We start from the raw sequence: 25,342 nt of genomic DNA, 5'->3' as shown, positions 1-25,342 counted from the left end.
GAAGGCGCGCCATACAAACTTTGGTGGACGCGTCAACGGAGGATGCCGCGCGATGGTGCGCGGACCTGCTTTGTAAGCTCGGTTGGTGCGTGGGGTTTGTTGGTATTATAAGTGCACTCGTTTTCAGCTGGCAGTTGGCGCTTAGAGTCACCGCTGGACAGTCTTCTCTGCACCCTTTGCTCCTCTTAAGATCGACTCCTACGCAAACCATCAGTTGAAATATGGAGCAAGCGACGTCCTCCAAGTACGGCGGAGAGCCAAATCCTCTCGAGAGCACAGGGCTGTGTCTGCTCTCCCTCGACGGCGGTGGCGTACGAGGGCTTTCAACACTCTACATCTTGAAAATCATTATGGATCGACTGAACGATGAACGAAAAAAGACTGCCAATCTGCCTCCCATGAAGCCATGCGAAGTGTTTGACCTTATCGGGGGCACCAGCACTGGCGGGTAAGTAGACCTCTTTTATCGCGAGCAGAATATAACTGTCGCAACAGACTCATTGCAATCATGCTTGGCCGGCTTGAAATGGACGTGGATGAATGCATTACCGCATACAGCGAACTCGCAGAAGCCGTCTTTGGAGAGAAACTGAGCTCTATTCCATTTAACATAACAGGTAAAGTCAAGCCACGGTTCGACTCAGCCAAACTACAGGAAGCGGTCCGAAAGGTGGTACGGAGCAGTGCATCCGACGAAGACTTGCTTAATGACGGGACAGAGCGTGGATGTAGAACGTAAGTGTTCTATCAATGCAAGAAGAGCGATTCTAACAAGATCAGCTTCGTTTGTACTGCCGGCCGCGAAACGAAGGACATTGTCCGTCTCCGAAGCTACAGCGTACCCGACGAGCCGAATATTCGAGCCACGATATGCCAAGCTGCCCTAGCGACATCGGCGGCCACAACCTTCTTTGGGCCCGTCAGTATCGGAGATCGTACATTCGCTGATGGTGGCCTTGGCGCAAATAATCCGGTGGATGAAGTAGAAGGAGAGGCGTCCAATATCTGGTGCTCTGAAACAGGAGACTTGAAGCCTCTCGTCAAATGCTTTATCTCGATCGGAACAGGGAACCCAGGGAAAAAGGCATTTGAAGAGAGCATGATCAAGTTCCTAGGCCAGACCATAGTGGATATTGCGACTGAGACGGAGAATACAGAGAAAAAGTTCATAGCCAGGTGGGCGAAGCATTTTGATGAAAAGCGGTATTACCGATTTAATGTTGAGCAAGGGTTGCAAAACATTGGGCTTGATGAGTACAAGAAGAAAGGCGCGATGGAAGCAGCAACTGAAGGGTATCTCACTCATACGGCACAAAAGTTCCGGGTACGAGACTGTATCCAGAACTTGAGACTCAAGCAGAGTGTGTACATCGAGAGTTTCGCATAGCAATAAAATATTCTTTGGCTGATATCTATAGATAATACAGAAACGTCCTTTGCCGCTGTTGTGAATGTAAGTTCGTAGTACTGTATTAGTGTATCCTTTACTAAAGTTGTACAGGAATATACCCTACGGACTATCAGGCAGCAGCCAGGTAAGCCGTTTATGAGTTGATCCAATAGTTACTAACTCTTGTAAGGTGATCATGCAAGAGAGAACCCACCTTTCCCGTTCTAACCAGCCACTTACCCTTATATAGGATTCCACAAAGCCTAGCGCCGCAATCGATGTCCTTAAACGATTGGGCCAATCGATGAATGAAATTCGCCGCACGGAAGAGGCCGGGCTGCGCCGTGTATGGAACGCCCACTCGCTGCCGGTGAATGCCATAGCCTTCTCGCCAGACATGAAGACGATCGCGTCCGGCTCTACGGATAGTACGTTAAAGCTATGGGAAGTCGAGACGGGGAGCCTAATACGCGAATTCAAGGGACACATGGGGCCCGTACACGCCGTAGCCTTCTCCCCCGATGGAAAAGCGGTCGCGTCCGGTTCTGCCGATCTAACGGCCAGGCTGTGGCATCTCAAGTCCGGTGAATTAATCAGGGAGCTCAGCGGCCACACGGACTCCATCAACGCTCTCGCCTTCTCCTCGGATGGGCAGTTGGTCGTGTCCGGGTCGTCTGATCTTACTGTCAAGGTGTGGCTGGCCGGGACCGGGGAACTGCTTAGGGAGCATAACGGCCACAATAAACCGGTTAGAGCCGTGGCTTTCGCGTTGGATGTCAGCGTGGTTGTATCCGGTGCCGAGGATAAAACGGTGGTGCTGTGGAATGTTGAATCCGGGCAGCACTTACGGGAACCAATACGCTGTTATGAGCGCGTCAACGCTGTGGCCTGCTCGCTGGTTACGGGTGCAGTCGTGTTCGGTTCTGACGATAGGATGGTGAGGGTATGCGCGGCTGCGGCGACGAGGGCAATGGCGAAGATAAAAGCCCCGTTGATGGAGCTTCAGGGCCACTATCTGCCGGTTACCGCCGTTGCGTTCTCACCGGATGGACAGACGATCGCTTCAGGCTCGGCAGATAGAACGGTCAAGTTGTGGCATGGCCGGTTTGGAATGCTGTTGAGGGAGTTTAAGGGCCATCAAGGGTCGGTTACCTCTGTAGCGTTCTCGCCGGATGGGAGAATGGTCGCCTCTACATCATCAGATAAGACGGTCAGGCTTTGGGATGTAGAGGAATAAGCTGGGTCGGGATGATACAGGCACAATGCAACCGCAGAGAACATGTCTCGTTGTTTGCTTGGAACAGCTTTGTTGTAGGGTCTTGGCGGGTACATGATTATCTCAGGGTTTCTTCTGTCAAACGTTGGGTGCAGGGGTGCAAATCAGTATATTGATGTCTGAAGATCTAACTAATGAGTGTTGAGAAGTCTGAATATATGGGGAAGTCAGGGGTAAGTGAAGCTTGACCACAATGGGAATTATGGAGCACATGAACCCAGGATCACGTGATAATATGTGACATCTTCTCCGTCGCCTCTCGCTTTCCTTGCCTCCCGAAACTGCTTGTTAAAACTACACACTTAATTCATACTGTAGGTGCAAGAACAGGGAATTTTTAGTTACGCTACTTGTGAAATGAGAAGGTGGCGAGCCACCACTACAATCTACTCCATCCACAACACATGCGGTCACGTTACGATTAATCTCTACCATGCGGCTCGATCACACTCAAGCGCCATATGTGTGTCCTTCCAATTGGATTAAGGCGTCTCCGAGTCAAAAAGTCTCTCTATACCGCGGACCAACCTGTCAATAGACTCTGTATTCCGACTTATCGCCGCCTGAATTTGCAGACTTGTATCCGTGTTCCTGCTCATAGCCGACTCGATTTCCAGGCTGGTGAGCTCGAGCAGCTGGGACAAGGGTTAGATTGGTTCCATAGCTATGTGGATTGGCAAACGCAGGGCAACTTCCGTACCTGCTCCTGAATATTCTTGGTCTGCTTTTCCATCCTTAGCGAATGCTGATAGTTGCTGTGCGCCAGTACTCGCAGGCCCTGGAGATGATCCTCGATGCGATCAAAGATGTGGCTTGGAACGTCCACTAGCCCTCGGAAGCGCTGGTGCTCCTTTGCCATCGCGTCGATCATGACTTTCATGGACGCGAGGTGGTTCTGGTACTTGAGCTGGTAGGCCAGGAGATCGTGGAGACGACGAGATATCTCTTCGAACTCATCTCGTCGTAGAGTGTTTCCGAAAACTTTGCCTTGCTGTACGCGGCTTCAGCAAGGCACATGAGACAGGTCAGAATGGGGCTACGCACCTCCTTGTCAATCTCTTTTTGGAGGACCTCAAACGAGAACGTCCAGTCCTGCATCGTCTCGGAGAAGAAGAGAACGTGAATCGAAAACGGATCCTCTCGCATATGGAGCTCCTGCCGCTGCGACATGGCCTGTTCAAACCTCCTCAGGCGGAAGTTGCCCCCGTCGTCCAGGACAATGACGGTGCATGTCTTGTTCTGGAAGTTATATTGCAGGCAGATGGACATGCGCCAAATTAGTATCGCCCAGCGGTTTTGCTCGAACAGACGAAAGTCAAAGAGTCTCTTGAATTGTTCGTTTTGGATAAATACTTGGGTGGCAGGGCTTTCTGATGGCCACGTGCGCGGGGCGGAAATCGACCACCATGTCTCTAGTGTGATTGGTAAGACGAGAGGAAGTCAGAATGGAGATAGTTACTTGGATGTCGTACCAAAAATCTCGGGGTTGTGGTCAGCGCCATCCCGCCGAAGATAACTGCCAAACGATGACACATGAGATTTTCCGACAAGATATGGAAACGAGGGATTGACTTGAAGGATAGAGAGAAGCAGACGCATGCACGGCATCCAGATGCGGTTGGAAGCACCCGGCTGGAACATGAAGCTGTTTGAATGTTAGAAGATCACAGCTTACAGCGAAGATACTTGACACTGACAAGAACTTGAATGCCATGTTGCTCAGTTCTTCTGCACGCTTATGGTAGGGAAATGTCAGATATAGGTACCGACAGCTGAGGGTACCGGATTCCATGACTTACGTTCCTGAAGAGGGGAAGGATTTCCCTGAAATTTAAATCCCGCTTTTCCCCTGGAAGTGTGGTGTATTAGTATGAGGCTTTTGAGAGGTCGTACTTCATTATACCTATGCCTGCATCAGGAAGCAGCCTTGCTTCAAACGCCAATCCCTCTGCATCAGGATGATCGTGCTGGCTTTGGAACTGGTTGGTTATAACATCTAAATGCTGTATGGTCCCCTCGACGCTCACGCAGTTCTCCGGATAATTGAGATGGTCGTCCAACGTCAAGAGGTCGAGTCTTACGGAATCCATGACGGAAAAACCAGGACACGGTTGCGATGATGGGGATCGTGCACGACTCCTCGCGAATCTGCACAGAGGTGACTGGCTGATATGTAGAAACTTATGGGAGGTTGATAATCAGCTTACCTCGCTATATGCAATGCAATGTATGCACACATACGGCGCTTAGGCTCAACCTTGTAACTTGCTGCCCTCCCTGACCAACATGGCACGGTTGGCTCCCGTGCATCCGCCCATTCTCCCGCTGGCACTAGTGTCTGCACCTCAATCACGACGTCCATCGCTCTCATCCACTCGTGCCCACATCACACGATATCCTCCCAGCCTCGTCCTGCCCAATAGTGTGCGCGCTTTACACCACTTCATGGCTGCCATGCTACCCTAGCCCGCAACCCAGTGTCTACATGCAAGATTAACTTTAATCTTTGAGTTTCATAAGCATTGCAACCCACTTCGAGCTAATTTGACCTCGAGTTAGCACCAAGATAGCGAGAACAGCTACTTCTTCTGGCAATTGCAATCTTGTCCAATCGGATAGAACATACACTGGGCAACAGTGCACTTTTGGAGACGATGATATACTGGACAAAGATGATGATAGTCTTAGTGAGACCGAAAAGTTTACTAGCGTCAGTAATGGAGTTGGTCAGGTTGGTGTGGATGTTGCTTCTTCTAGCAGTGTTGCAGGCGCTACTGGTACTATGAATGGTTTACGGAACGTCCTTGTTGGTTGGGCTGGGTTCAATCTTCTTGCGGTTGTGATGTGATGGGAGCTCGAACCTCTGTAGTGCTCTAGGTACAGGTTGGTTTGGAGGCGTGGCGTCTATTGAAAGGAGTGGTTAGAATCTACTTTGGTTGCCGCATAGTTATCGTGGAATTCGTTCTGTATCAAAAGAAAATTGTCTTGTTCTCGGGCAGGTACCTACGGTGGTCAGCTTTCTTTCAATTCGATCAAGAAATTAAAGCAGTACCGTACTACTCGATCGAAGGGGAGATGAGGTTTACATCACACAAGAGATCGTTGGAGTGCTAGTAGAGAAATCCGCTCAATCGAAGAGGAAACTAGGTGAAGTTTGCTAAATGGGCGTCGGCTCAAAAGAGCAGGCCTTCGATCAAGCAAGAAGTCGTTCACTAGATCGAAGAGGAGTTTTCTTAAGAGATCTCAGGCATCAATTAACGCCTTGTATATCACTAGCGTTTCATCAGCATAGTCTCAAACTTTTCTTTTAATAATGTTTTGATCAAAATAGGCTGTGCAGCATCCAGTTTCGGCGCCATGATAGTGGCTAACACAAAATACTAACTCTGGCGGAGTTGAGGAAAGTATGTAAGAATGGACAAGAATTGGCTTCGCGATGCAATTACATGGCAGTGGTACCTTTGGAGTACATCTGGTGAGGGTGCACAGCTACAGATGTCAGCAGAATTGGACCCCGCTAAAATAATTAACTAAAAATTAGCGACACCCAATTCGCCTTCTACTGTATCTGATAAGTTTTCTATATAAATTCTTTAAAATTATTACTATTAATATATTAAAGCTTGTCAGGTGATGGGCCCGTGCGTCGCGGACCCAACCGTCATCTCGCTTAACGTATTAGCCACCCGGTCGGGCCAGCCACGCTGTGGACAAAAAAGTTGGCACTGCGAAAATACCCGAGATGCCTGCACGCACCTCTCCCTACCTAAATTTGTGTGCGCACGCATGAATGCACTTATACGGCTTATAGTAATTAATTTGGTTATTATTTTGAGGAGTATATAGAAAGATATAGTGGTAATAGGTGCATTTATGCGTGCGCATACAAATTTGGGTGGGAAGAGGTGTTTTTGCAGTGCCAACTTTTTTGTCCACAGCGTGCCAGCCACCCAGCCGAGCCACCTGCCGATCGCGATTCAAATCACCTCCTTTTTGATGCATACTACCTTTTCCTACACCACAACCATAGGCTCAACGGCCACCGAATCGCTTGATCTTGATCAAGACGCTCGAATAACACTTACGATTTCGCATCTACGAGCCAACCCCGATCAATCTATTCGTCAAATTGCCCGAACTTTTGACGTACCGCGATTAACCCTCAACCACCGTTTCATCGGCCGTCAATCAGTTCAACAGTATTCGCAGGCTCAGCAAAAGCTCTCAGTTATTGAGGAGGACTCTTTAATTAAACGGATCAATACAATAGTAGGCTGGGGGTGGCCACCAAGAGTATAATACCTTGAGTCTATGGCCAAAGATATTCTTAAATTGAAAGGGGGTCGGCACCACCGGAGCTCTCGGCAACACCATCCGAGGTGTATGCTCATGTTTTAACGGTTCCTAGTGGTTCCTATCGGTGCCAGGTCTGATTACATGATTTGAACGATACTCTTCTTTCAACCTCAGCATCGAAAGCTCCATGATCAAGCACTAAATAAGTAATTAGTCGAACATTTTCATGGCATTTGCGATCAGCATGTGGTCACCCTCTTCAAGAAATGAATCGTATCGTCTAACATAAAAAGTATCTTTCGCCAAGAATGTTGATAGCGGCTGGGCCTTCAGCCTAGCCCGTACAAAATCATACGCAATATCTATACCGCGATAGGGCCACTTCTGCACCCTTCAGTTTTCGATTTTTTAGAGTCTTTTAGCGTCTTTCCATAGGCCACGCCAGTGATCGATAATGGCGGAGCGGCGGTCGAACGAAGCGCCCGAAGCGGTGCCGCCCTATAGTACTCTAGAGTATCTACTCCAAGATGCTGAGGTACAACCCACCTACGTAGAGACTGGGCAGCAGCCTGCAGTTCCGGATCGTAAATCTCCTCGCAAGTGGATGTGGATCGCCATAGTTGTGCTTGTGCTATTGATCGGTGCTATCGTAGGAGGGGCTGTGGGAGGGACATCTGCGAAGAAGCGCCACGATAATGCTCAGACCAAGTGAGTCGCAGCGTTTCAATGAAGTTTCAAAGTTACAGCAATACTTCCTCGAAGTAGAGAATTATATTGCGAGGATCGTCGTATCATCAAATGAGCTGCACTGCCTTCGCCCGTTTATTGCAATTCAAGCCCATATCTATCCTCCACTGGACACCACCTGGGCTCTGGGCAGAAATATTATCGACTCGGAATAGGAATGGATGGGTTCTTGTGCTGACAACACTAAGCAGCGAGATGGAGACTAGTACAAGCATCACCTCTACGGCAAGCCACATTCCGACGGCCACCTCAAACCTGGCCACCTCACCAACCGCGACGTTACCGGCCAGTGTCTGCCGCGGCACAGTCTGTCGCAGAATGTTGACTGCAGTTGTGTGGTCATCCGAGAAAGCAATTATTCTTGGGCTTGGTGTGTACAATGGCCTATTCTACAAGAGGGGAGATGGAACGAATTGGGATAGTGACTGGACGCCTCTTGGCGGCACATTCACCTATCCGCCTGTAGCCATCTCCTGGGGCCCTGATCGGATAGATATACTAGGAATCGGCATCAACGGTAATCTTTACACCAAGTACTATGACAGCGGCCAATGGAGTGGGGTATGGGAGTCCCTGGGCGGCTTTTGCTCTAGCCCTCCCGCCGTCGCGTCTTGGGGTATTGGCCGATACGACGTCTTCGTGATTGGACCAGGCGGACATATGTATCACAAGGCCTATAGAGGCGCTGAAGGCCAGCGATGGGATGCAGAGTGGTATAATCTCTCAGGAATCTTTTCAAGTCCGCCGGCAGTCGTGTCTTGGGGTCAAGACCGGATTGATATGTTTGGGCTTGGGACAAACAATACAATGTATCACCGAGCCTGGCTAGGCGATCGATGGAGCCCAACATGGGACAATATCGGAGGCGTCTTTCGAGGTTCACCGGTGGTTACTTCTTGGGCATCAGACCGGTTGGACGTTTTCGCGCTTGGGAGCGACTACGCGCTGTGGCATAAAGCCTGGCTTGGTTCCACCTGGAGCGATTGGAAATCTCTTGGCGGTATCTTTGAGAGTGAACCGTTTGCGATTTTGTCAGATTTCAACCGTATCGAAGTTCTTGCCATCGGAACGGACGATCATCTATGGCACAATTCGCTAATTGCCTCAACGTGGGGTGATTGGGATAAGCTAGGTGGATCTTTCAACAGTGCGCCAGTTGCAGTTTCCATGAGTGCAAAAGTACTTGACGTATTCGGTCTTGGGCTGGATAACGCCATGTATCACCATACATGGAGTGGTGATACTTGGGCTGAGACGTCTTCTTGGGACCGACTCGGCGGTGTCTTTGCAACGCACTTGTGAACATGCGGTTACCTCAGCAAGCTCAGACCGTAGAATCAATTAGCGGACATACGTATATCCGCAAGCGGATATCGCTAACCTTTTTTGTCAAAAAGTTGATTCTATGGTATGAGAGGCCCGGCTGATCCTCGGTCAGCCGGAAAATCACGTGTTTAGCCAGCCACCTGGGGCAGATTCGAGATCTCCACAGCGCCACCAGCGCCAAGCTGAGCAGATACGCGTATTAAGGGCCACCCACTGATCAAGCCGCTGATCAACGCCGACCGTAGGGTAATTAGGGCCATTAGGGCCCCAAGAATATATAAAAAAGTCCTCCCTGCCTAATCCTTAATCGCGGTAGCACGTCTACTATTATACCTCTATACAAGATGGCGCTAACCAACCGTGTAAAGATTAATATTGCTAATAATGCCGAATTACGCGCTAACGCGTAGCATGTCCTTGCCCTTACGCGTGCCGCAAGGCCTAAGAATACGTCTGTAACGTACGATCCAAAGCAGAAGGAGTTTAAGGTAATACCCCCCCCTTCTAAAAGTATCGCGGCTTACGGCTAACGCGTTGTCTAGCTCTAGGCCTTCTATAAATAGAAGCAGTACTATAATAGCGATACCGTTACAGAGGATAAGCTACTTCTCTTCCTTATTAAGGAGGTTGCAAGCCAGCCCTTAAAAGGGAAGAGCTATAAAGCCAATATTAACGTACCCTAAGAGGAGACGCGGCTCTTATGGCGGTTAGTTTATAGCTATATTACCGCTTTAACGGACCTTTATTAGATGCAGAAAGCTATAGAAATAAATAGCTACCTATCTCCGCGGGAGGACAGCGTTAGGGAGTGCCTAAAGACGCTATAGTGGAGGGACGCGCAGTGTAAGAAAAAGCAGTTCGCTAATAAGGGCAGAGATACCCTCCTTAACGGCTATACCGAGGATAATGTAAGGGTACTTTTGGTCCCTTACTCGGCTGTATCGCCTAGGGGCTCTTAGGGGTCGCCAAGGCTAGCCTTCGGCTAGCCCTTGGCACCTCCTTATAAGCACCTCGGGCTTGCAGCCCTTCCCTCCTCATCAGTTCGTCTCTCCGTACGAGGCTATTGCCTACTCTTTACCATATCATCCTCTTCCATCGACTCCCTATGTGACTCATGCTCGGCTTGCCTGCTCCCTACCGTACACCCTAGCAATACTGCCTTACATTTAAACCGATAGGAGAGGAAGGAGGCTGTAAGCCCGAGGTGCTTATAAGGAGGTGCCAAGGGCTAGCCAAAGGCTAGCCTTGGCGACCCCTAAGAGCCCCTAGGCGATGCAGCCGAGTAAGGGCCAAAATAACCCTTATAGATAAGTTCTAGAATATCTGCCGTAAGCTCTAGGCTAGGGGCGCCGCCTTATCCCTAAAGTACTACTTCCGTATACTTATTAATATCCTACTAGGCTACTATATACTTACCTATAGCGGCAACAGGCGCTCCGCTAAGATCTTAGATCTATTTACCTTTAAGTTTAAGGGTAAAGGCCCTACGCGCTATATGCCCTTAATATTTACTATACGCGCAGGTAAGCAGAACTAGTATAGCCGCCTTAAGACTATTAGGGCCCTATGGAACAGAAAGCCGCTTATTTATATGCTTAGCGGGCTAGCTTTCTATCTCCTATACCGCTAGGATCTTAGTACAGAGCCGTTTCTGGACTTTAGTAGTTACTTAGTATAGTATAATATACGCCTAATTAAGAGCGGTACTAGGGACTGCGAGGCGGCCCTCTTATATAACTTATAGCGAGATTAGGTCGTAAAGGCCTTTTAGTATATTGGCGTCTTCTTAAAGAAGAAGACGTATATTAGGCGAAGCGCTAGCGCTAAGACGGCGGAGCTAAAGGGGGTTAGTAAGGACCAGATTTGGCGCGCTAGAAGGTAGAACTAAGAATAGATAGTAGGCTATTACTTAAACTCTCTCCCGTAAGAGTTTATAAGGTTAATAGTAGGACACCCCTTATAAATAGGCTGCTTTGAAATCCGCCGTATAGGTATTACGCCGCCTAATATACTGCTATTAATAATATAGCCTAAACTGGATAAATGGAAGGGCCATTTTAGCCTATAGCTATACTAGATTAATGACCTTGCCGCTATAAAGGTTACAAACCTTCTCTTTTACCTCCGTAAGGTTATTCTATAGGACTTAGTAGCCCTTTATAAGATATTCCTAAGCCATCTAGTATAGAGCTACCCTATTTTTTAGTATAAGGTATATAAGGCCTTTACGTAGGATCTAGAGCCTTACCTATAGGAAGAGGAGAGCCTAAATTAGCTGTTAATTCTTTACTAGGCTATACTACTCCTTACTAACTAACTAAAGGCTTTACGCGCTAAATATAAGTAGACAGCTAGTAAGGTTAAGGGCTTATTAGACTATCTAGATAAGTCCTAGTAGGCTTAGTCTTTATAGCTTTAATTACTAACGTCTAAAGGCCTTATATTTTAACTAGAAGCCCCTTTAGCTATAGCTGCGGCAGTAACTGCGGTGTGGCCTTAGGGCCGGTTTACTAACCCCCCACGTCCGCCTATAGAAGCGGCCCCTTTAGCTCTATCTATTATAGGATTTAGTAGATATACGTCCGCCTAGGTAAGCGCTATAGGCTCTCCTTTCTATATAGCTTCGCCACCGCCGCTGCCGTAATAGCCGCAGCTATAGCCGTAGCTAGAGCCTAGGTCTAGGTCTCTACCTATATACTATATAAGCCGCGCGGTAAACTCCATATAGGCCCTTTAGCGTAAGTGGACTAAAGGGCTAGGAGGTAATCCTTTTATAATAGCACTAGATTTTAAATAGGGTAGTAGATAGCGGGCTAGCCGGTAAAAGGAGGTTTAATAGTACTCCCTACGGCTTAAGGTTATTAAGGAGATTAAGTAGGTCGTATAAGTCTAGAAGGTTAGCGAGGAAGCGGCTATATAGTAGGTTAATCTACGGTAGGAGTAGATATAGTGCTTACTAGATTAGCTTTATAAACGGCTTTAAGCGGGTAAAAAGGCTTTAAAATAGTTATATATATAACTTTTAATAAGATACTAAGAGGTCCTCTATTGAAACCTTTGTCTATAGCCCCCTAGGGGCTTATTTTAGTGCCGTATAAGTTTAATAGGGTGCTTTAGAGTAGTGGCGCGCAACTTAAAACGCGAATATCTTCATTAACCTACGGCCGATTCTTACCATTCTAGTATAAGTAGAAAGCGCTCAGCAGGCTCTACGCATAGCGCTCAATAGGTATTAAGAGTATGGCGTTACTGGCGATTAAAAATCGACTGTAGATATGGGGTAATATCTATAGTCGCTAAACGCACGGACCTCCTCGCCCGCGTAATCGTGACTTAGCCGCTAATTTAGCTATATAAATATACCTATAGATATACTATTGGTATAAGAGGCCTGGCTAATCCTTAGTCAGCTAGAAAATTATATATTTAGCTAGCCACTTAGGGCAGATTTAAGGATCTCTATAGCGCTACTAGCGCTAAGCTAAGTAGATACGCGTATTAAGGGCTACCTACTAATTGAGCCGCTGATTAATGCCGACCGTAGGGTAATTAGGGCTATTAGGGCCCTAAGAATATATAAAAAAGTCCTCCCTACTTAATCCTTAATTGCGGCAGCACGTTTACTATTATACCTCTATATAAGATAGCGCTGACTAACCGTATAGAGATTAATATTGCTAATAATGCTGAATTATGCGCTAACGCGTAGTATATCCTTGCCCTTACGCATACTATAAGGCCTAAGAATATGTCTATAACGTATAATCTAAAGTAAAAGGAGTTTAAGGTAATACCCCCCCCTTCTAAAAGTATCGCGGCCTGCGGCTAATGTGTTATCTAGCTTTAGGCCTTCTATAAACGGAAGTAGTACTATAATAGCAATACCGTTACGGAGGATAAGCTACTTCTCTTCCTTATTAAGGAGGTTGTAAGCCAGCCCTTAAAAGGGAAGAGCTGTAAAGCTGATATTAATGTACCCTAAGAGGAGACGCGGCTCTTATGGTGGTTAGTTCGCGGCTATATTACCGCTTTAACGGACCTTTATTAGATATAGAAAGCTATAAGAATAAACAGCTACCTATTTCTGCGGGAGGATAGTGTTAGGGAGTACCTAAAGACGCTATAGCGGAGGGACGCGTAGCGTAAAAAAGAGCAGTTCGCTAATAAGGGTAGAGATACCCTCCTTAACGGCTATACTAAGGACGAGTTCTAGAATATCTGCTGTAAGCTCTAGGCTAGGGGCGCTGCCTTATCCCTAGAGTGCTACTTCCGCACGCTTATTAATATCCTACTAGGCTACTATATGCTTACCTGCGGCGGCGATAGGTACTTTACTAAGATCTTAAATCTATTTACCTTTAAGTTTAAGGGTGAAGGCCCTACGCGCTATATGCCCTTAATATTTACTATACGCGTAGGTAAGTAGAACTAGTACGGCCGCCTTAAGACTATTAGGGCCCTACGGAATAGGAAGCCGCTTATTTATATACTTAGCGGGCTAGCTTTCTATCTCCTATACCGCTAGGATCTTAATATAAAGCCGTTTCCGGACTTTAGTAGTTGCTTAGTATAGTATAATATACGCCTAATTAAGAGCGGTACTAGGGACCGTAAGGCGGCCCTCTTATATAACTTATAGCGAGATTGGGTTGTAAAGGCCTTCTAGTACATTAGCGTCTTTTTAAAGAAGAAGACGTATATTAGGCGGAGCGCTAGCGCTAAAACAGCGGAACTAAAGGGGGTTAGTAAGGACTAGATTTGGCGCGCTAGGAGGTAGAACTAAGAGTAAATAATAGGCTGTTACTTAAACTCTCTCCCGTAAGAGTTTATGAGGTTAATAGTAGAATACCCCTTATAAATAGGCTGCTTTAAAATCCGCTATATGGGTATTACGCTACCTAACGTACTGCTATTAATAATATAGCCCGAACTAGATAAATAGAAGGGCCGTTTTAGCCCGCAGCTATACTAGATTAATGACCTTGCCGCTATAGGGGTCATAAACCTTCTCTTTTACCTTTATAAGGTTATTCTATAGGATTTAGTAGCCCTTTATAAGATATTCCTAAGCTATCTAATATAAAGCCACTCTGTTTTTTAGCATAAGGTGTATAAGGCCTTTATATAGGATCTAGAGCCCTACCTATAGAAAGAGGAGAACCTAAATTAGCTGTTAATTCTCTATTAGGTTATACTACTCCTTATTAACTAACTAAAGGCTTTACGCGCTAAATATAAGTAGATAGCTAGCGAGGTTAAGGGCTTATTAAACTATCTAAATAAGTCCTAATAGGCTTAGTCTTTATAGCTTTAATTACTAACATTTAGAGGCCTTATATTTTAACTAAAAGCCCCTTTAGCTATAGCTGCGGTAGTAGCTGTAGTATAGCCTTAGGGCCGGTCTACTAACCCCCCACGTCCGCCTATAGAAGCGGCCCCTTTAGCTCTATCTATTATGGGATCTAGTAGATATACGTCCGCCTAGGTAAGCGCTATAGGCTCTCCTTCCTATATAGCTTCGCTACCGCCGCTGCCGTAATAGCCGCAGCCGCAGCTGTAGCTAGAGCCTAGGTCTGGGTCTCCACCTATATACTATATAAGCCGCGCGGTAAACTCCGTACGGGCCCTTTAGCGTAAGTGGACTAAAGGGCTAGGAGGCAATCCTTTTATAGTAGCGCTAGATTCTAAATAGGGCAGTAAATAGCAGGCTGGCCGGTAAAAAGAGGTTTAATAGTACTTCCTATAGCTTAAGGTTATTAAGGAGATTAAGTAGGTCGCGTAGGTCTAGAAGGTTAGCGAGGAAGCGGCTATATAGTAGGTTAATCTACGGTAGGAGCAGATATAGTACTTACTAGATTAGCTTTATAAACGGCTTTAAGCGGGTAAAAAGGCTTTAAAATAGTTATATATATGACTTCTAATAAGATACTAAGAGGTCCTCTATTAAAACCTTCGTTTATAGCCCCCTAGGGGCTTATTTTGGTGCCGTATAAGTTTAATAGGGTGCTTTAGGGTAGTGGCGCGCAACTTAAAACGCGAATATCTTTATTAACTTATGGCCGATTCTTACCATTCTAGTACAAGTAGAAAGTGCTTAGCAGGCTCTACGCATAGCGCTTGACGGGTGTTAAGAGTATGGCATTGCTAGCGATTAAAAATCGATTGTAAATATGGGGTAATATCTATAGTCGCTAAACGCACGGACCTCCTCGCCCGTGTAATTGTAACTTAGCCGCTAATTTAGCTATATAAATATACCTGTGGATATACTATTGGTTTAAGAGACTTTTATAAGGTTTTTTAGGCGACCTGACTTGTTTTATATATAGAGTAGTTACCTTCTTTAACGAAATTGTTAAAGCTACCTACGTAAGGTCTAGGGTTGTATATAGGCTTAAAATAATTGCAAGAACCAGCTCTATAATCGATTAACTTTTGGGCCTTATATATACACCTATTGCAATACCCGTTGCGACGTCTATTGCGACGTCTGTTATAACGTCCGTTGCCTAAATTTGTATGGGGATATATATAATCTTTAATAAAGTTAATAAAGCTACCTACGTAAGGCCTAGGGCTGTATATAGGCTTAAAATAATTGCAAGAACTAGCTCTATAATTAATTAACTTTTAGGCTTTATATATACCCGTTACAATATTATAGCTAAGTCTAACGTCCTTAATAACCGATTTTTTTTTGGCGAAAATAATCTTAACTTTAGGCAGCTGCGGGCTAGTTTAAACCTAATATTTATAAAATATTGGGTCGTCTCTCTAATCAATCAACTTTTAGTAGTATTTTATGCCGTTATAGTTTAGCAATTTAACCGCGAATATAGGGAAAATTGTAAAATAGGCTGATGAGGTCTACAAGTGCTACGAAACCGGCTTAGACGTGATTCCGGTGGTTTCCCATAAATGTAGTTAGTCGGCTTGCGGACCGATTGAAAATCCGCACCAACGGAATCACGTCTAAGCTTGCTGAGGTAAAACATGCGGATTGTTAGGTAAGGAGGACGGAGTAAAAAGAGATTTCTCCTTCCTATTTGGGAAAAGCGTGGTTTTGAGCGCCGGGACCCCACTAAAATCAACTCAATTAACTTAATTGAAGCATTTAATACTAGTATATTATCTATATAGCTTCCAAAACGTAGTGTTTTAGTATCTAAAGTTTACCTGATTAATTTCGTTTTACCGCACCTTATATTTTATAGGCTTTCGAGGTTTTTGAGGCCTTAATTACCTTTACTGCCCTTGGCTTTCTACCTGTTACGGAAGTGGGCATGAGCTGGAATACAATGTACTAAATAGGGTAGTAATTGAAGAAGGCTACGTACGCGTAACTATGCGTGGTTGATATAAAGACATTTAGATGAGGAAACAGAATAGGTCAGGTTAACGTGGTTAAAGAAATAGGGGTGGTCGTGGGACGTGCGTAGGTGTTACGGGACGAACGTGCGCGGGTGACTCCCGTAACACTACCTGGCTTTCTACCTAGCTCTCTACCCGTTCTACTACCTGATTACGATCGTTTCTTTAAGGTCCTTAGGTATTTTAACTTTGATTTAGAACAACTAAATTAACTAATTTTTGCCACTCTTCCTTAGTAATCTCCTCAATTTCTGTTACGGCACTTACCTCAGCGAGCTTAGACGCGATTTTTTAGCTAGCGTTGGAATAACCTACGCCGTCTTCCGAATTGCAAAATCACGTCTAAGAGGCTTTGGCGAGATTTGTTAAAAACGTAAGTAAAATCTATAAAACAGATATTATGGATATTTAATTCATTTATTTATATAACGCGTTATTATTACTAAAAGTTTATACATTATTTTTAAGACTTAGGGCTTCTAAATAGTAAAAATTTTATAATACGGCTATTACTTAGTCCTAATATTAATTTTGTTAAAGTTAAAAAACGCGTTATTAAAAGCGTAAGCATATATTATATTTTATTGAATAGTCTGCTAATATTAATAAAACTATATAGATATATAAATATCTACTACTTAAAGCTATTACAATACCTAGTAGGTGCTATAGTTGGGTCCTTTTTTTTTAAAAATATCCTCCCTTAGCTTAGAGTGCATCTACTACTGCTAGGCGTTATATCCGCATAAAAAACCTACTATAGCTCTAAAGAAAACCACTAGACGTAGGGGTTAAAAGCCTATAGTTAAATGGGAACGTTAGTAGGTCTTATAGAGCTTATAGGAGCTAAATAATCGTATATAGGAGGATCTTATATCCCTAGTAGAGAGGTAGTTATAGGACGTATAAGATAAGCTTCTGGCCTTATAGGAGGTAAGTAAAAATAAATAGTTAAGCGCGGTAGATAGAGCTATTAAGCTTTTATATCCGTACAGCGGACGACCTAGTTAAATTAAGGTATTAAGATAGGTAATATATAGGTAGAGGGACTTGTTTTTAGCGGCGAAGATATTATAAAGTAAGAGTATAATAATACAGGCGATTCTATTACTATTATTATATTACCTCTAAACGTAATTAGAGAGGAGTAGCTGTTAAAGATATAGGCTATCTTAGGAGTAAATCCCGTATTTATATATACGGAGGTAATAAAAGCGTATATAGTTATCCTAAAATATATTAAGGCGGGTTGGTTTATATATATTCTAGTATCGCTAGAGTTACTATTAAGTAAACGGTTCTACTATATCCTTACTTAGCCCACTTTTCGCTTATATATTTCTTTGGTTATAATTAATAAGTATTATCTAGTTACTAACTAGGGTAAGAGCTTCCGGCCCTATTATGTGTAGCTCTTTAAGGTCTAATCACTGCTTAGTTTAATAGAGCTATAGTTTATTAACCCGAGGTACGGGTGGTCTACTATTTTCGGGTCCTGGATTTTAAACTTTACTAAGCCTACTTCTGATTAGTTAGAAAAAAACTTGTAGGCAATATCTACCTACAGAACACACGTGACGAACTTTAAAATATTATGCTCTACTAAAGCCCTGCAAAAGCTTTGCACGAAGCTCCCGTATAAAGCTCTGTAAAAGCTCTACTAAAGGCTTTGCAATACCTCTACCTACCTAGTATACTAGCTACGTAGTAAATGGAGCACGTAGTGCGTAAGGGGGGTCTAAGGGGGCCTCCCCCTTAAAGCTCTGCTTAAAGCTTTACTTAAAGCCCTATATAGAGCTCTAAAGCTCTACTAATACGCAGCACTAATATACTTGGAAGGCTCTATCTATGATTAGCCGTACGAACGCCTATATAATTAATTGCTGTACGATCGTCTCTATAAACGGCTCCATAAACGGCTCTATAAATATTGCATAATTGCCCGTATAAACGCCTATAAAATTGCCTATAGGATTGCCTCTATAAACGTCTGCGATTAATTGCCTATAAGAATGTCTGTATGCCTATATAAAACTCTATATAAAGCTCTATAAAAGCTCTACTAAAAGCTCTACTAAAGGCTTTATAATACCTTTACCCAGAGTGGGCAAAACGTCATGGAGTCCAATTCTCACCAGAGAAATACCAGCTAATCCATTTCACAAGAAAACGCAACCAATCTGCAGATCTCTAGCATACAATTCGCATCCAAGGCTTTGGGGGTCAACCAGTTCAGGGCCTAAGGGTATTAGGAGTATGGGTAGACAGCAAGCTCCGGTGGAGCGCACATGCGGCGCAAGCGGCCCGTAAAGGCCAAGCACAGTTTATCGCTTTATCTAGGATTGTTAATTCCATATGGGGTCCATGCTTCCAGAGGTCACGCCTACTATATACAGCAGTCGTCTGGCCAACCATGACATATGGATCCAGTATCTGGGCTATTGGAGAAACTGAGAAGGGCCCCCTAAAATTACTCCTTAAACTACTTTAAAAGGTCCAAACAGCCTGCCTCTGGAGTATTATAGGCGGGTACAAGCGAACGGCCACAGCACTGCTTGAGAAGGAATCCAATATTCCCCCCCTATAGTTACATATTAAAGCCGCTGTAATATAAAGAACGCAAAATAAACGCAACTCTAATGTTATAAAGTACATTAAGACACGCCTAAGTAAACTATGGAGGGACCCTAGGGTGCCCTGTAGGAGAATAAACTAACAACCCCAAAGTAGGGAAGAGATATTAGAGAAATAGGTAAAGAAAGCAGAAGAAGAATGGTGCCGTTTTAGGGCCCAGGCCCATATAGAGGAGGAAGGGAGACGCGTAAGAGGTCAGCAAAGACAATAGTAAGACAGAGAAAGGAGCTAAAGTAGAATACGTAAGAACGCCGGGAAACCATCTACCGTAATGCAATACTGGTTGGACTAACGCTGGAGAGGCGAATGGGAGTCGAAGGTACAGAGGCTAACTTAGGCAAGACGAACCCAAGCCATAGCATGGTTAATGCCATGGGGGGTAAATACCTAAGGGCTCCAAGAAGGCCTAATAAAGGCAGAAAATATAATAGCAACACTCTTAAGAACAGGAATAATAGGACTAAAAGATTGGCTTTACTAGGTGGGTGTCCTAGTAGGTAGCCCGAGATGCGAATGTGGCTGGCCAAGACAGACACCAAAACACGTAATACTGCTATGCCCCCTACGCACCAATCGAGAAATAATGCTCTCAGCAGCTGGCACAGAGAACTATAATACACTGCTCTTAATATAAAAAGGCCTCAAGGCGGTTACCCAGTGGCTTATTAGTTAAAATGTGCTAAATTAGTTCCGGGTTGTAAGGGAAATGGTAATAGAAGGCAAGGGGGCGAGCAGTAGGTGCCCCCTAGTAACTCTACAGTAGTAGAGTAAAAGTTTGTGATACTAGCGCGTCCGTAGGCTTGTTACGGCAGCAGTGGTTCCCAAGGAGGTTAAACAGTAAGGTAGTAGAGCACTACAGGCGACTCGCAGGCGCTAAGTAGGCGAGTCCTAAAAGGCGGGGAGATGGATCACGGGGTTTTCTCATTTTTCTTAAATAGAGTTTTCTCCCCACATGTAAATAAGGAGTAGTCCGCGTGGGCCCAGTAGGGATCCGAATCGGACGTTAAGCAATGAATTATTATTAATACCTTTACCCACCTAATATACTAGCTACGTAGTGAAATAGAGCACGAAGTGCGTAGGGGGGTCTAAGGGGGTCTCCCCCTTAAAGCTTTACTTAAAGCCCATACAGATCTAAAGCTCTACTAATACGCAGCACTAATATACTAGGAAGTCTTATAATCGTTTCTACGAACGTCTCTACAAATACCTCTACGTCGGCTCTATAATTGCCCGTATAATTATCCGTACAAACGGCTTTATAAACGCTCTACAAACGGCTCTATAAACGTCTACATAATCGCCCATACAAACGCCTATACGATTAATTAATTAAACGTCTATACGATTAATCAATTAAACGCCTATATAATTAATCAGACGCCTGTATAAACGTCTCTATAAACGTCTCTATAAACGTCTACAATCGCCTATATAATCGTCCTTATAATTATCTGTACGATTATCTCTACAAACGTCTATATAAATGCCTACACGAACGCCTATATAAATCTCTGCTCGAAGCTCTACTTAAAGCTCTGCCTACGCAGTAAATAGGGCACGTAGTGCCCAGGGGGGGGGGGTCTAAGGGGTCCCCCTTGAGCTTAAAGTTCTACTTGGAGCTCCACTTAAAGCTTAATATAGAGCTTTAAAGCTCTACTAATACACAGTACTAATATACTAGGAAGGTTCTATAATTGGCCGTATAAACGCCTATACAATTAATCGCCGTATAATTGTCTTTATAAACGGCTCTATAAACGGCTCTATAAACGGCTCTATAAATATTTATATAATTGCCCGTACGAACGCCTATACAAACGATTAATTAAACGTCTATATAATCAATCAATCAAACGTCTATACAATTGCCTATACGATCGTCTCTATAAACGTCTCTATAATTGATCGCCTGTATAAACGTCTGCACGCCTATATATAGCTCTATAAAGGCTCTATATAAAGCTTTACACAAAGCTTTATATAAAGCTCTATAAAAGCTCTACTAATTGCTCTACTAAAGCCTCTATAAAAGCTCTGCCTATATAGTAAATAGAGCACGTAGTGCGTAGGGGGGGTTTAAGGGGGTCTCCCCTTGAGCTTAAAGCTCTACTTAAAATTCTACTTAAAGCTTGATACGGAGCTCTAAAGCTCTACTAATACGCAGCACTGATATACTAGGAAGGCTCTATAAATGTCTGCACGATCGGCCGTATAAACGCCCATATAATTAATTAATCAATTAATTAAATACCTATATAATCGATTAATTAAACGCCCATATAAACGATTAATTAAACGTCTATGTAATTGCCTATATAATCGTCTCTATAAACGTCTCTAAAATTAATCGCTAGTATAAACGTCTGCACGTCTGCACGTCTACACGTCTACACGTCTACACGTCTACACGTCTACACGTCTACACGTCTACACGTCTGCACGTCTATATACCTATATATCTACACGCCTACATATAGCTTTGCATAAGGCTCTATATAAAGCTCTATATAAGGCTTTGTATAAGGCTCTACTAAAGCTTTATATAAGCTACCTAGCAGTAACTAAGGCGCCTTAGCTTTACTACTACTTCTAAATTAAGTAAAAGCTCTATATAGGGGGGGTCCAGGGGGTCTCCCCCTAGGAAACCTTATATCTATATATATTAATTAAACTCTATATAATAAGCCTTTAAATTAAAGCTTTAGGTTAATTGATCGGCTTATTAGTTATAAGCTTGGGTTAAAATTTTCGTTAGTGGGCCCTAACGATCCGTATATTATATACTGTAATACTTAATAAGGAGATATATATAAAGGTAATTGTTGGTTATATAAGGGGATATCACGTAGCTACGGTTCGTAGATAGTATAATAATTATTTTTCTTCTTTTAAGAAAGGGGTAAGGAACCTAAGGTTCCTCACCAGGCTAGTGCCGCGGCGGTACGTAATAGCAACTTGCTATACATGACGGCAATATACCTTATATGGTGACCACTTGCCTTTATTCCTAACACTAGCAACTTTTCTTTCGCGGTTGCCATCTATATATATATATACCGCTTAACTAGCGGAACAAATATTAATCCTCCTCCCTTGCTATTGCCATTGTAATATAAGTCTCGCTATCCCAAAATTTGCCTCTTAGTATATAGTGCTTTCTCGCTTATAGGTTATAGGTAGGTATTTTGTTAGTAGGGCCGCTAAGGCGCTAGCGGTAAGCGAGCTAATAGCGATTTTCCATCCCAGGGATGGAAAATCCTAATTGGCTGGTTTAAGTTAGGGTCTATAGAATGTTATACTCCCCCCTCTAAAAAAGTCTTAGCAAGAGAATCTAACCAATTAGATAACTTTAACCGCCAGTCGAAGTTCCTAGACATCTTAAGACCTTACGTAACTAAGAAATTTCTAGGGACTCCCTTTTAACCTAACCTTTAACTTATATATATAGAGTATTTATATTAACAAACGTCTCTAGTGCCTTATTTAGGTTCGCCTTTATTATTATATCTACTAGGTTATCTTGGCTATTAATTTATTAAATCTTAAAGAGTTTTTAATGCTTATAGGACTGCTAAAGTGCCATAATATCGATTATAAGGCGCTTTTTCTTCATAGTACTAAGCTTAACTAAATACTCGTAGAGGGAATATAAGTCAGTGCACACGATTATAGGGATAATAGGAAGTTTAAGCCGATCTATAATTATCTTTAGGGTAGTTCCGATTGTAATTGCCATATTAACTCTGCTAACTATTTTATATATCTCTAACGCTAAAATACTTTAGGTAATGCGCTTACTCTTAGTTAAGCTCTAATAGATAAGATTACTGTAGATTATAAAGTTATTCTCTCTAGTAGATTCGTTTATAATAATAATCTTATATCTTAGCTAGGAGCTAAAATCTTTATTATTTATAAACGATCTATTAACAAATATAAAGAGCTTAGCGGTAGGAAGGTTGATAGGCATATAGAGTAGTCCTTAATTAAGATGGTTTATTTACCAGAAAAAACGCTTATTTAGGGTAAGGACATTATCCTTAGTTAGTTCCTAGTGTTAAGCCGTAATAGAGAGATTAAATAAAGCCTTAGGTTAATAGATAGAAGTAATATAAGCTTTATAAGCACATTACTCCACATATCCTTGCTTTAGAGAATTAACGTTAATAATATTAATCTTTTTACCTTAACCCTTTTAGCGTAAAGCAATAGAATCCTTATTTAGGGAGAGGATACATCTATTAAAAAGTAATAGTGTTATTAAATTAAGCTTTTCCTTTAGCTTTATTATAAGATTTACCTTTACTAGCTTATCCTCTTTAAGAGCTAAGAATTAGTCGTCTCCTAAGATAATTATATTATTAGTTTATATACCGACAATTCTAAATAGGGTTCCCGTGGTTATAATAAGGAAGTAGGGATTAAATATAGAAGTAGTTATTAAAAGCTTCTCTTTATGGTGCTTGCTGTAGGTAGCCTACTAGTGAGTTCCTACCTCTGCAATTCCATACAATAGCTTAAGCATAACTATAATTATATCTTCAGGATACTGGTGGCGAATTTACTCCGGAAGGTATGCCAATATCAAGCGCTAAAGGTGCGTCTTTAATTGGGTGTAGGCCTAGGTAATATCTCGCAAATAGACCGCTATTTTATTCTTTATTAAGGAGGGAGCTAATGCAATAATAACTTGTTAACTAGCTCGTTAAATTATAGAAGATTATATAAGAATTATCTCCTTACTATTATTATTATAACCTTAGATAATAAGTCTTAATTTCTTAAATGGGGCGTTAGTAGCCTTACCCTTAATCTTATTAACTATCCTTAACTTAAAGATACGAACTTTATTAAACTTAGTAGGGTTATACTTCTTAAATTTAAAGACTCCTTTTATAATAAGACCGTCGATCTCCTACTTGTCGGATGCTTAAAAAGGAGCTCCTAGGGTTATAATACGACCTTCCTTTTAGAGCTGTTTTGCGAGCTTAAAGTTAGCCTTCTCTTTAGCTGTTATAAAGGCCATTAATAACTTAACTCTATTCTCAATGGCGGCAATAAATTATTCTTTAAAATTAACAAGATATTGGCGATTTTATAATCCCTTTAGGCGACCTCTACCGCGTCGTAGTTATAGCGCATCTATTATAATTATATTAGGATCATAGTCGCCTTCTAAAGGACATTAATTATAATTCTCCTCTAGGGTATCTTCTTGGGCATCCTATAAAGGCTCGGAATTATTATCTTTATAGTAAGGCTTAATAACAGTTAAATAGAATTAAGTGGGTCTGTAAGGTATCTAAATAGTATAAGTTTAACCATTAATTATAATAAGTTGGTGTAGGCCTAACTATCCTCCCCTTTTACGCCATACGCGTACTTTAGACTAAAGTAGTAAATTAAGCGCAGTTAAGGTATTTAGGCCATTTCTTATTCCTAATATATTATTAACCTAGCGTATAGCATAGAGACGTTGCACCTCCTTTATTGCCTTATAAATAGCCTTAGCTTATTACACAACAGAGGGAGATAATAGAGAATTGTTAGTTATTTAAGGGTAGGCGCTAAAAACTAGTAATATAGGTACGAGTCCATCCGGGCCAGCGGAATTATTAATAGCTTTAACAGCCATTTATAAGGTAAGTTCTTTACTAGTATCCTTTAGTTCTAAAGAGATAATCTTATATACGCGGCGTAATGGCGTATAATATCGCTCTACTTTTCTAATACTATTATATACCTTAACAGGGACTTCCTTAACCTTAATTGCTATTGCCTTTATTTATTATCGGAACTCTATAAATAAGAAGTTCTTTCCTACGTTATAGACGATTTAATTAGAGGGTCTTAGGTAGACATTAATCTAGTATAACTAAAGGGTGTCCTATGCGTTCCTAGCTAATATATCCTTTAAGAATCGTGCGGCTTAAAAGGAGGTTAAGAAGTTAATAACTTAGAGTACTAGCTTACCGCTAAGATATATAACGTTAACAATAATATAGAAGTTAAAGTTATAGTTATCTTTAAGGGTAAACTTAAATNGGCNAGGGGACTTCTNGTTTATTTAGNAGTAANANNAGTANTTTATAAGATNCTTAATTNCCTTAACCTTAACTTTATAGCCTACTTACTAAAGAACCCTAAGTAATTAATAAACGGATAGGTGGCTAAAACGACGGTGTAGTTAGCGTAATTCCGACTTAGTTAAGTAGCTCTAAGTAACACTCTTTTCTAGTTAATAAAGAAGCAACTAGGGGTAACCCTACTTACGTATAACAGGCACCTAATTATCTTCC

General features: G+C 42.8%; 5 protein-coding genes across 5 annotated transcripts; 4 read left to right on the top strand and 1 right to left on the bottom strand.

Annotated features, from left to right (window-relative positions):
* The first annotated feature begins 371 nt into the window (after nucleotides 1-371).
* K441DRAFT_660451 (FabD/lysophospholipase-like protein) lies at nucleotides 372-1,536 on the top strand. Its single transcript, XM_067648701.1, has 3 exons — nucleotides 372-735; nucleotides 781-1,453; nucleotides 1,502-1,536. The coding sequence occupies exons 1-2, from the start codon at nucleotides 527-529 to the stop codon at nucleotides 1,385-1,387; spliced, it is 816 nt and encodes a 271-aa protein (XP_067503669.1). The 5' UTR covers nucleotides 372-526; the 3' UTR covers nucleotides 1,388-1,453; nucleotides 1,502-1,536.
* Nucleotides 1,419-2,884, top strand: K441DRAFT_660450 (WD40 repeat-like protein). Its single transcript, XM_067648700.1, has 3 exons — nucleotides 1,419-1,453; nucleotides 1,502-1,535; nucleotides 1,581-2,884. Exon 3 carries the CDS (start codon nucleotides 1,695-1,697, stop codon nucleotides 2,625-2,627), a length of 933 nt encoding a protein of 310 aa, XP_067503668.1. The 5' UTR covers nucleotides 1,419-1,453; nucleotides 1,502-1,535; nucleotides 1,581-1,694; the 3' UTR covers nucleotides 2,628-2,884.
* A 120-nt stretch (nucleotides 2,885-3,004) lies between these two features.
* Nucleotides 3,005-4,612, bottom strand: K441DRAFT_696657 (uncharacterized protein). The gene is made up of 7 exons (XM_067652912.1): nucleotides 4,570-4,612; nucleotides 4,466-4,515; nucleotides 4,364-4,401; nucleotides 4,139-4,311; nucleotides 3,711-4,078; nucleotides 3,367-3,657; nucleotides 3,005-3,301 (listed from the first exon to the last, which is right to left on the bottom strand). The coding sequence occupies exons 3-7, from the start codon at nucleotides 4,378-4,380 to the stop codon at nucleotides 3,149-3,151; spliced, it is 1,002 nt and encodes a 333-aa protein (XP_067503667.1). The 5' UTR covers nucleotides 4,381-4,401; nucleotides 4,466-4,515; nucleotides 4,570-4,612; the 3' UTR covers nucleotides 3,005-3,148.
* Nucleotides 4,613-4,952: 340 nt separating this feature from the next.
* On the top strand, nucleotides 4,953-5,514 carry K441DRAFT_696656 (uncharacterized protein; the record flags this gene model as incomplete). The annotated part of the gene is made up of 2 exons (XM_067652911.1): nucleotides 4,953-5,090; nucleotides 5,305-5,514. 2 exons carry the CDS (start codon nucleotides 4,953-4,955, stop codon nucleotides 5,512-5,514), a joined length of 348 nt encoding a protein of 115 aa, XP_067503666.1.
* A 2,513-nt stretch (nucleotides 5,515-8,027) lies between these two features.
* K441DRAFT_562331 (putative Sialidase) lies at nucleotides 8,028-9,011 on the top strand (the record flags this gene model as incomplete). The annotated part of the gene is made up of 1 exon (XM_067643556.1): nucleotides 8,028-9,011. The coding sequence occupies one exon, from the start codon at nucleotides 8,028-8,030 to the stop codon at nucleotides 9,009-9,011; it is 984 nt and encodes a 327-aa protein (XP_067503665.1).
* Nucleotides 9,012-25,342: the final 16,331 nt, after the last annotated feature.

The sequence above is a fragment of the Cenococcum geophilum genome (genome assembly GCF_001692895.1).
Source record: "Cenococcum geophilum 1.58 unplaced genomic scaffold K441scaffold_23, whole genome shotgun sequence".
NCBI classification, from domain to species: Eukaryota; Fungi; Ascomycota; class Dothideomycetes; order Gloniales; family Gloniaceae; genus Cenococcum; species Cenococcum geophilum.
The sequence above is the reverse complement of the archived record's forward strand: the minus strand, read 5'-3'. Positions and strand labels throughout refer to the sequence as shown.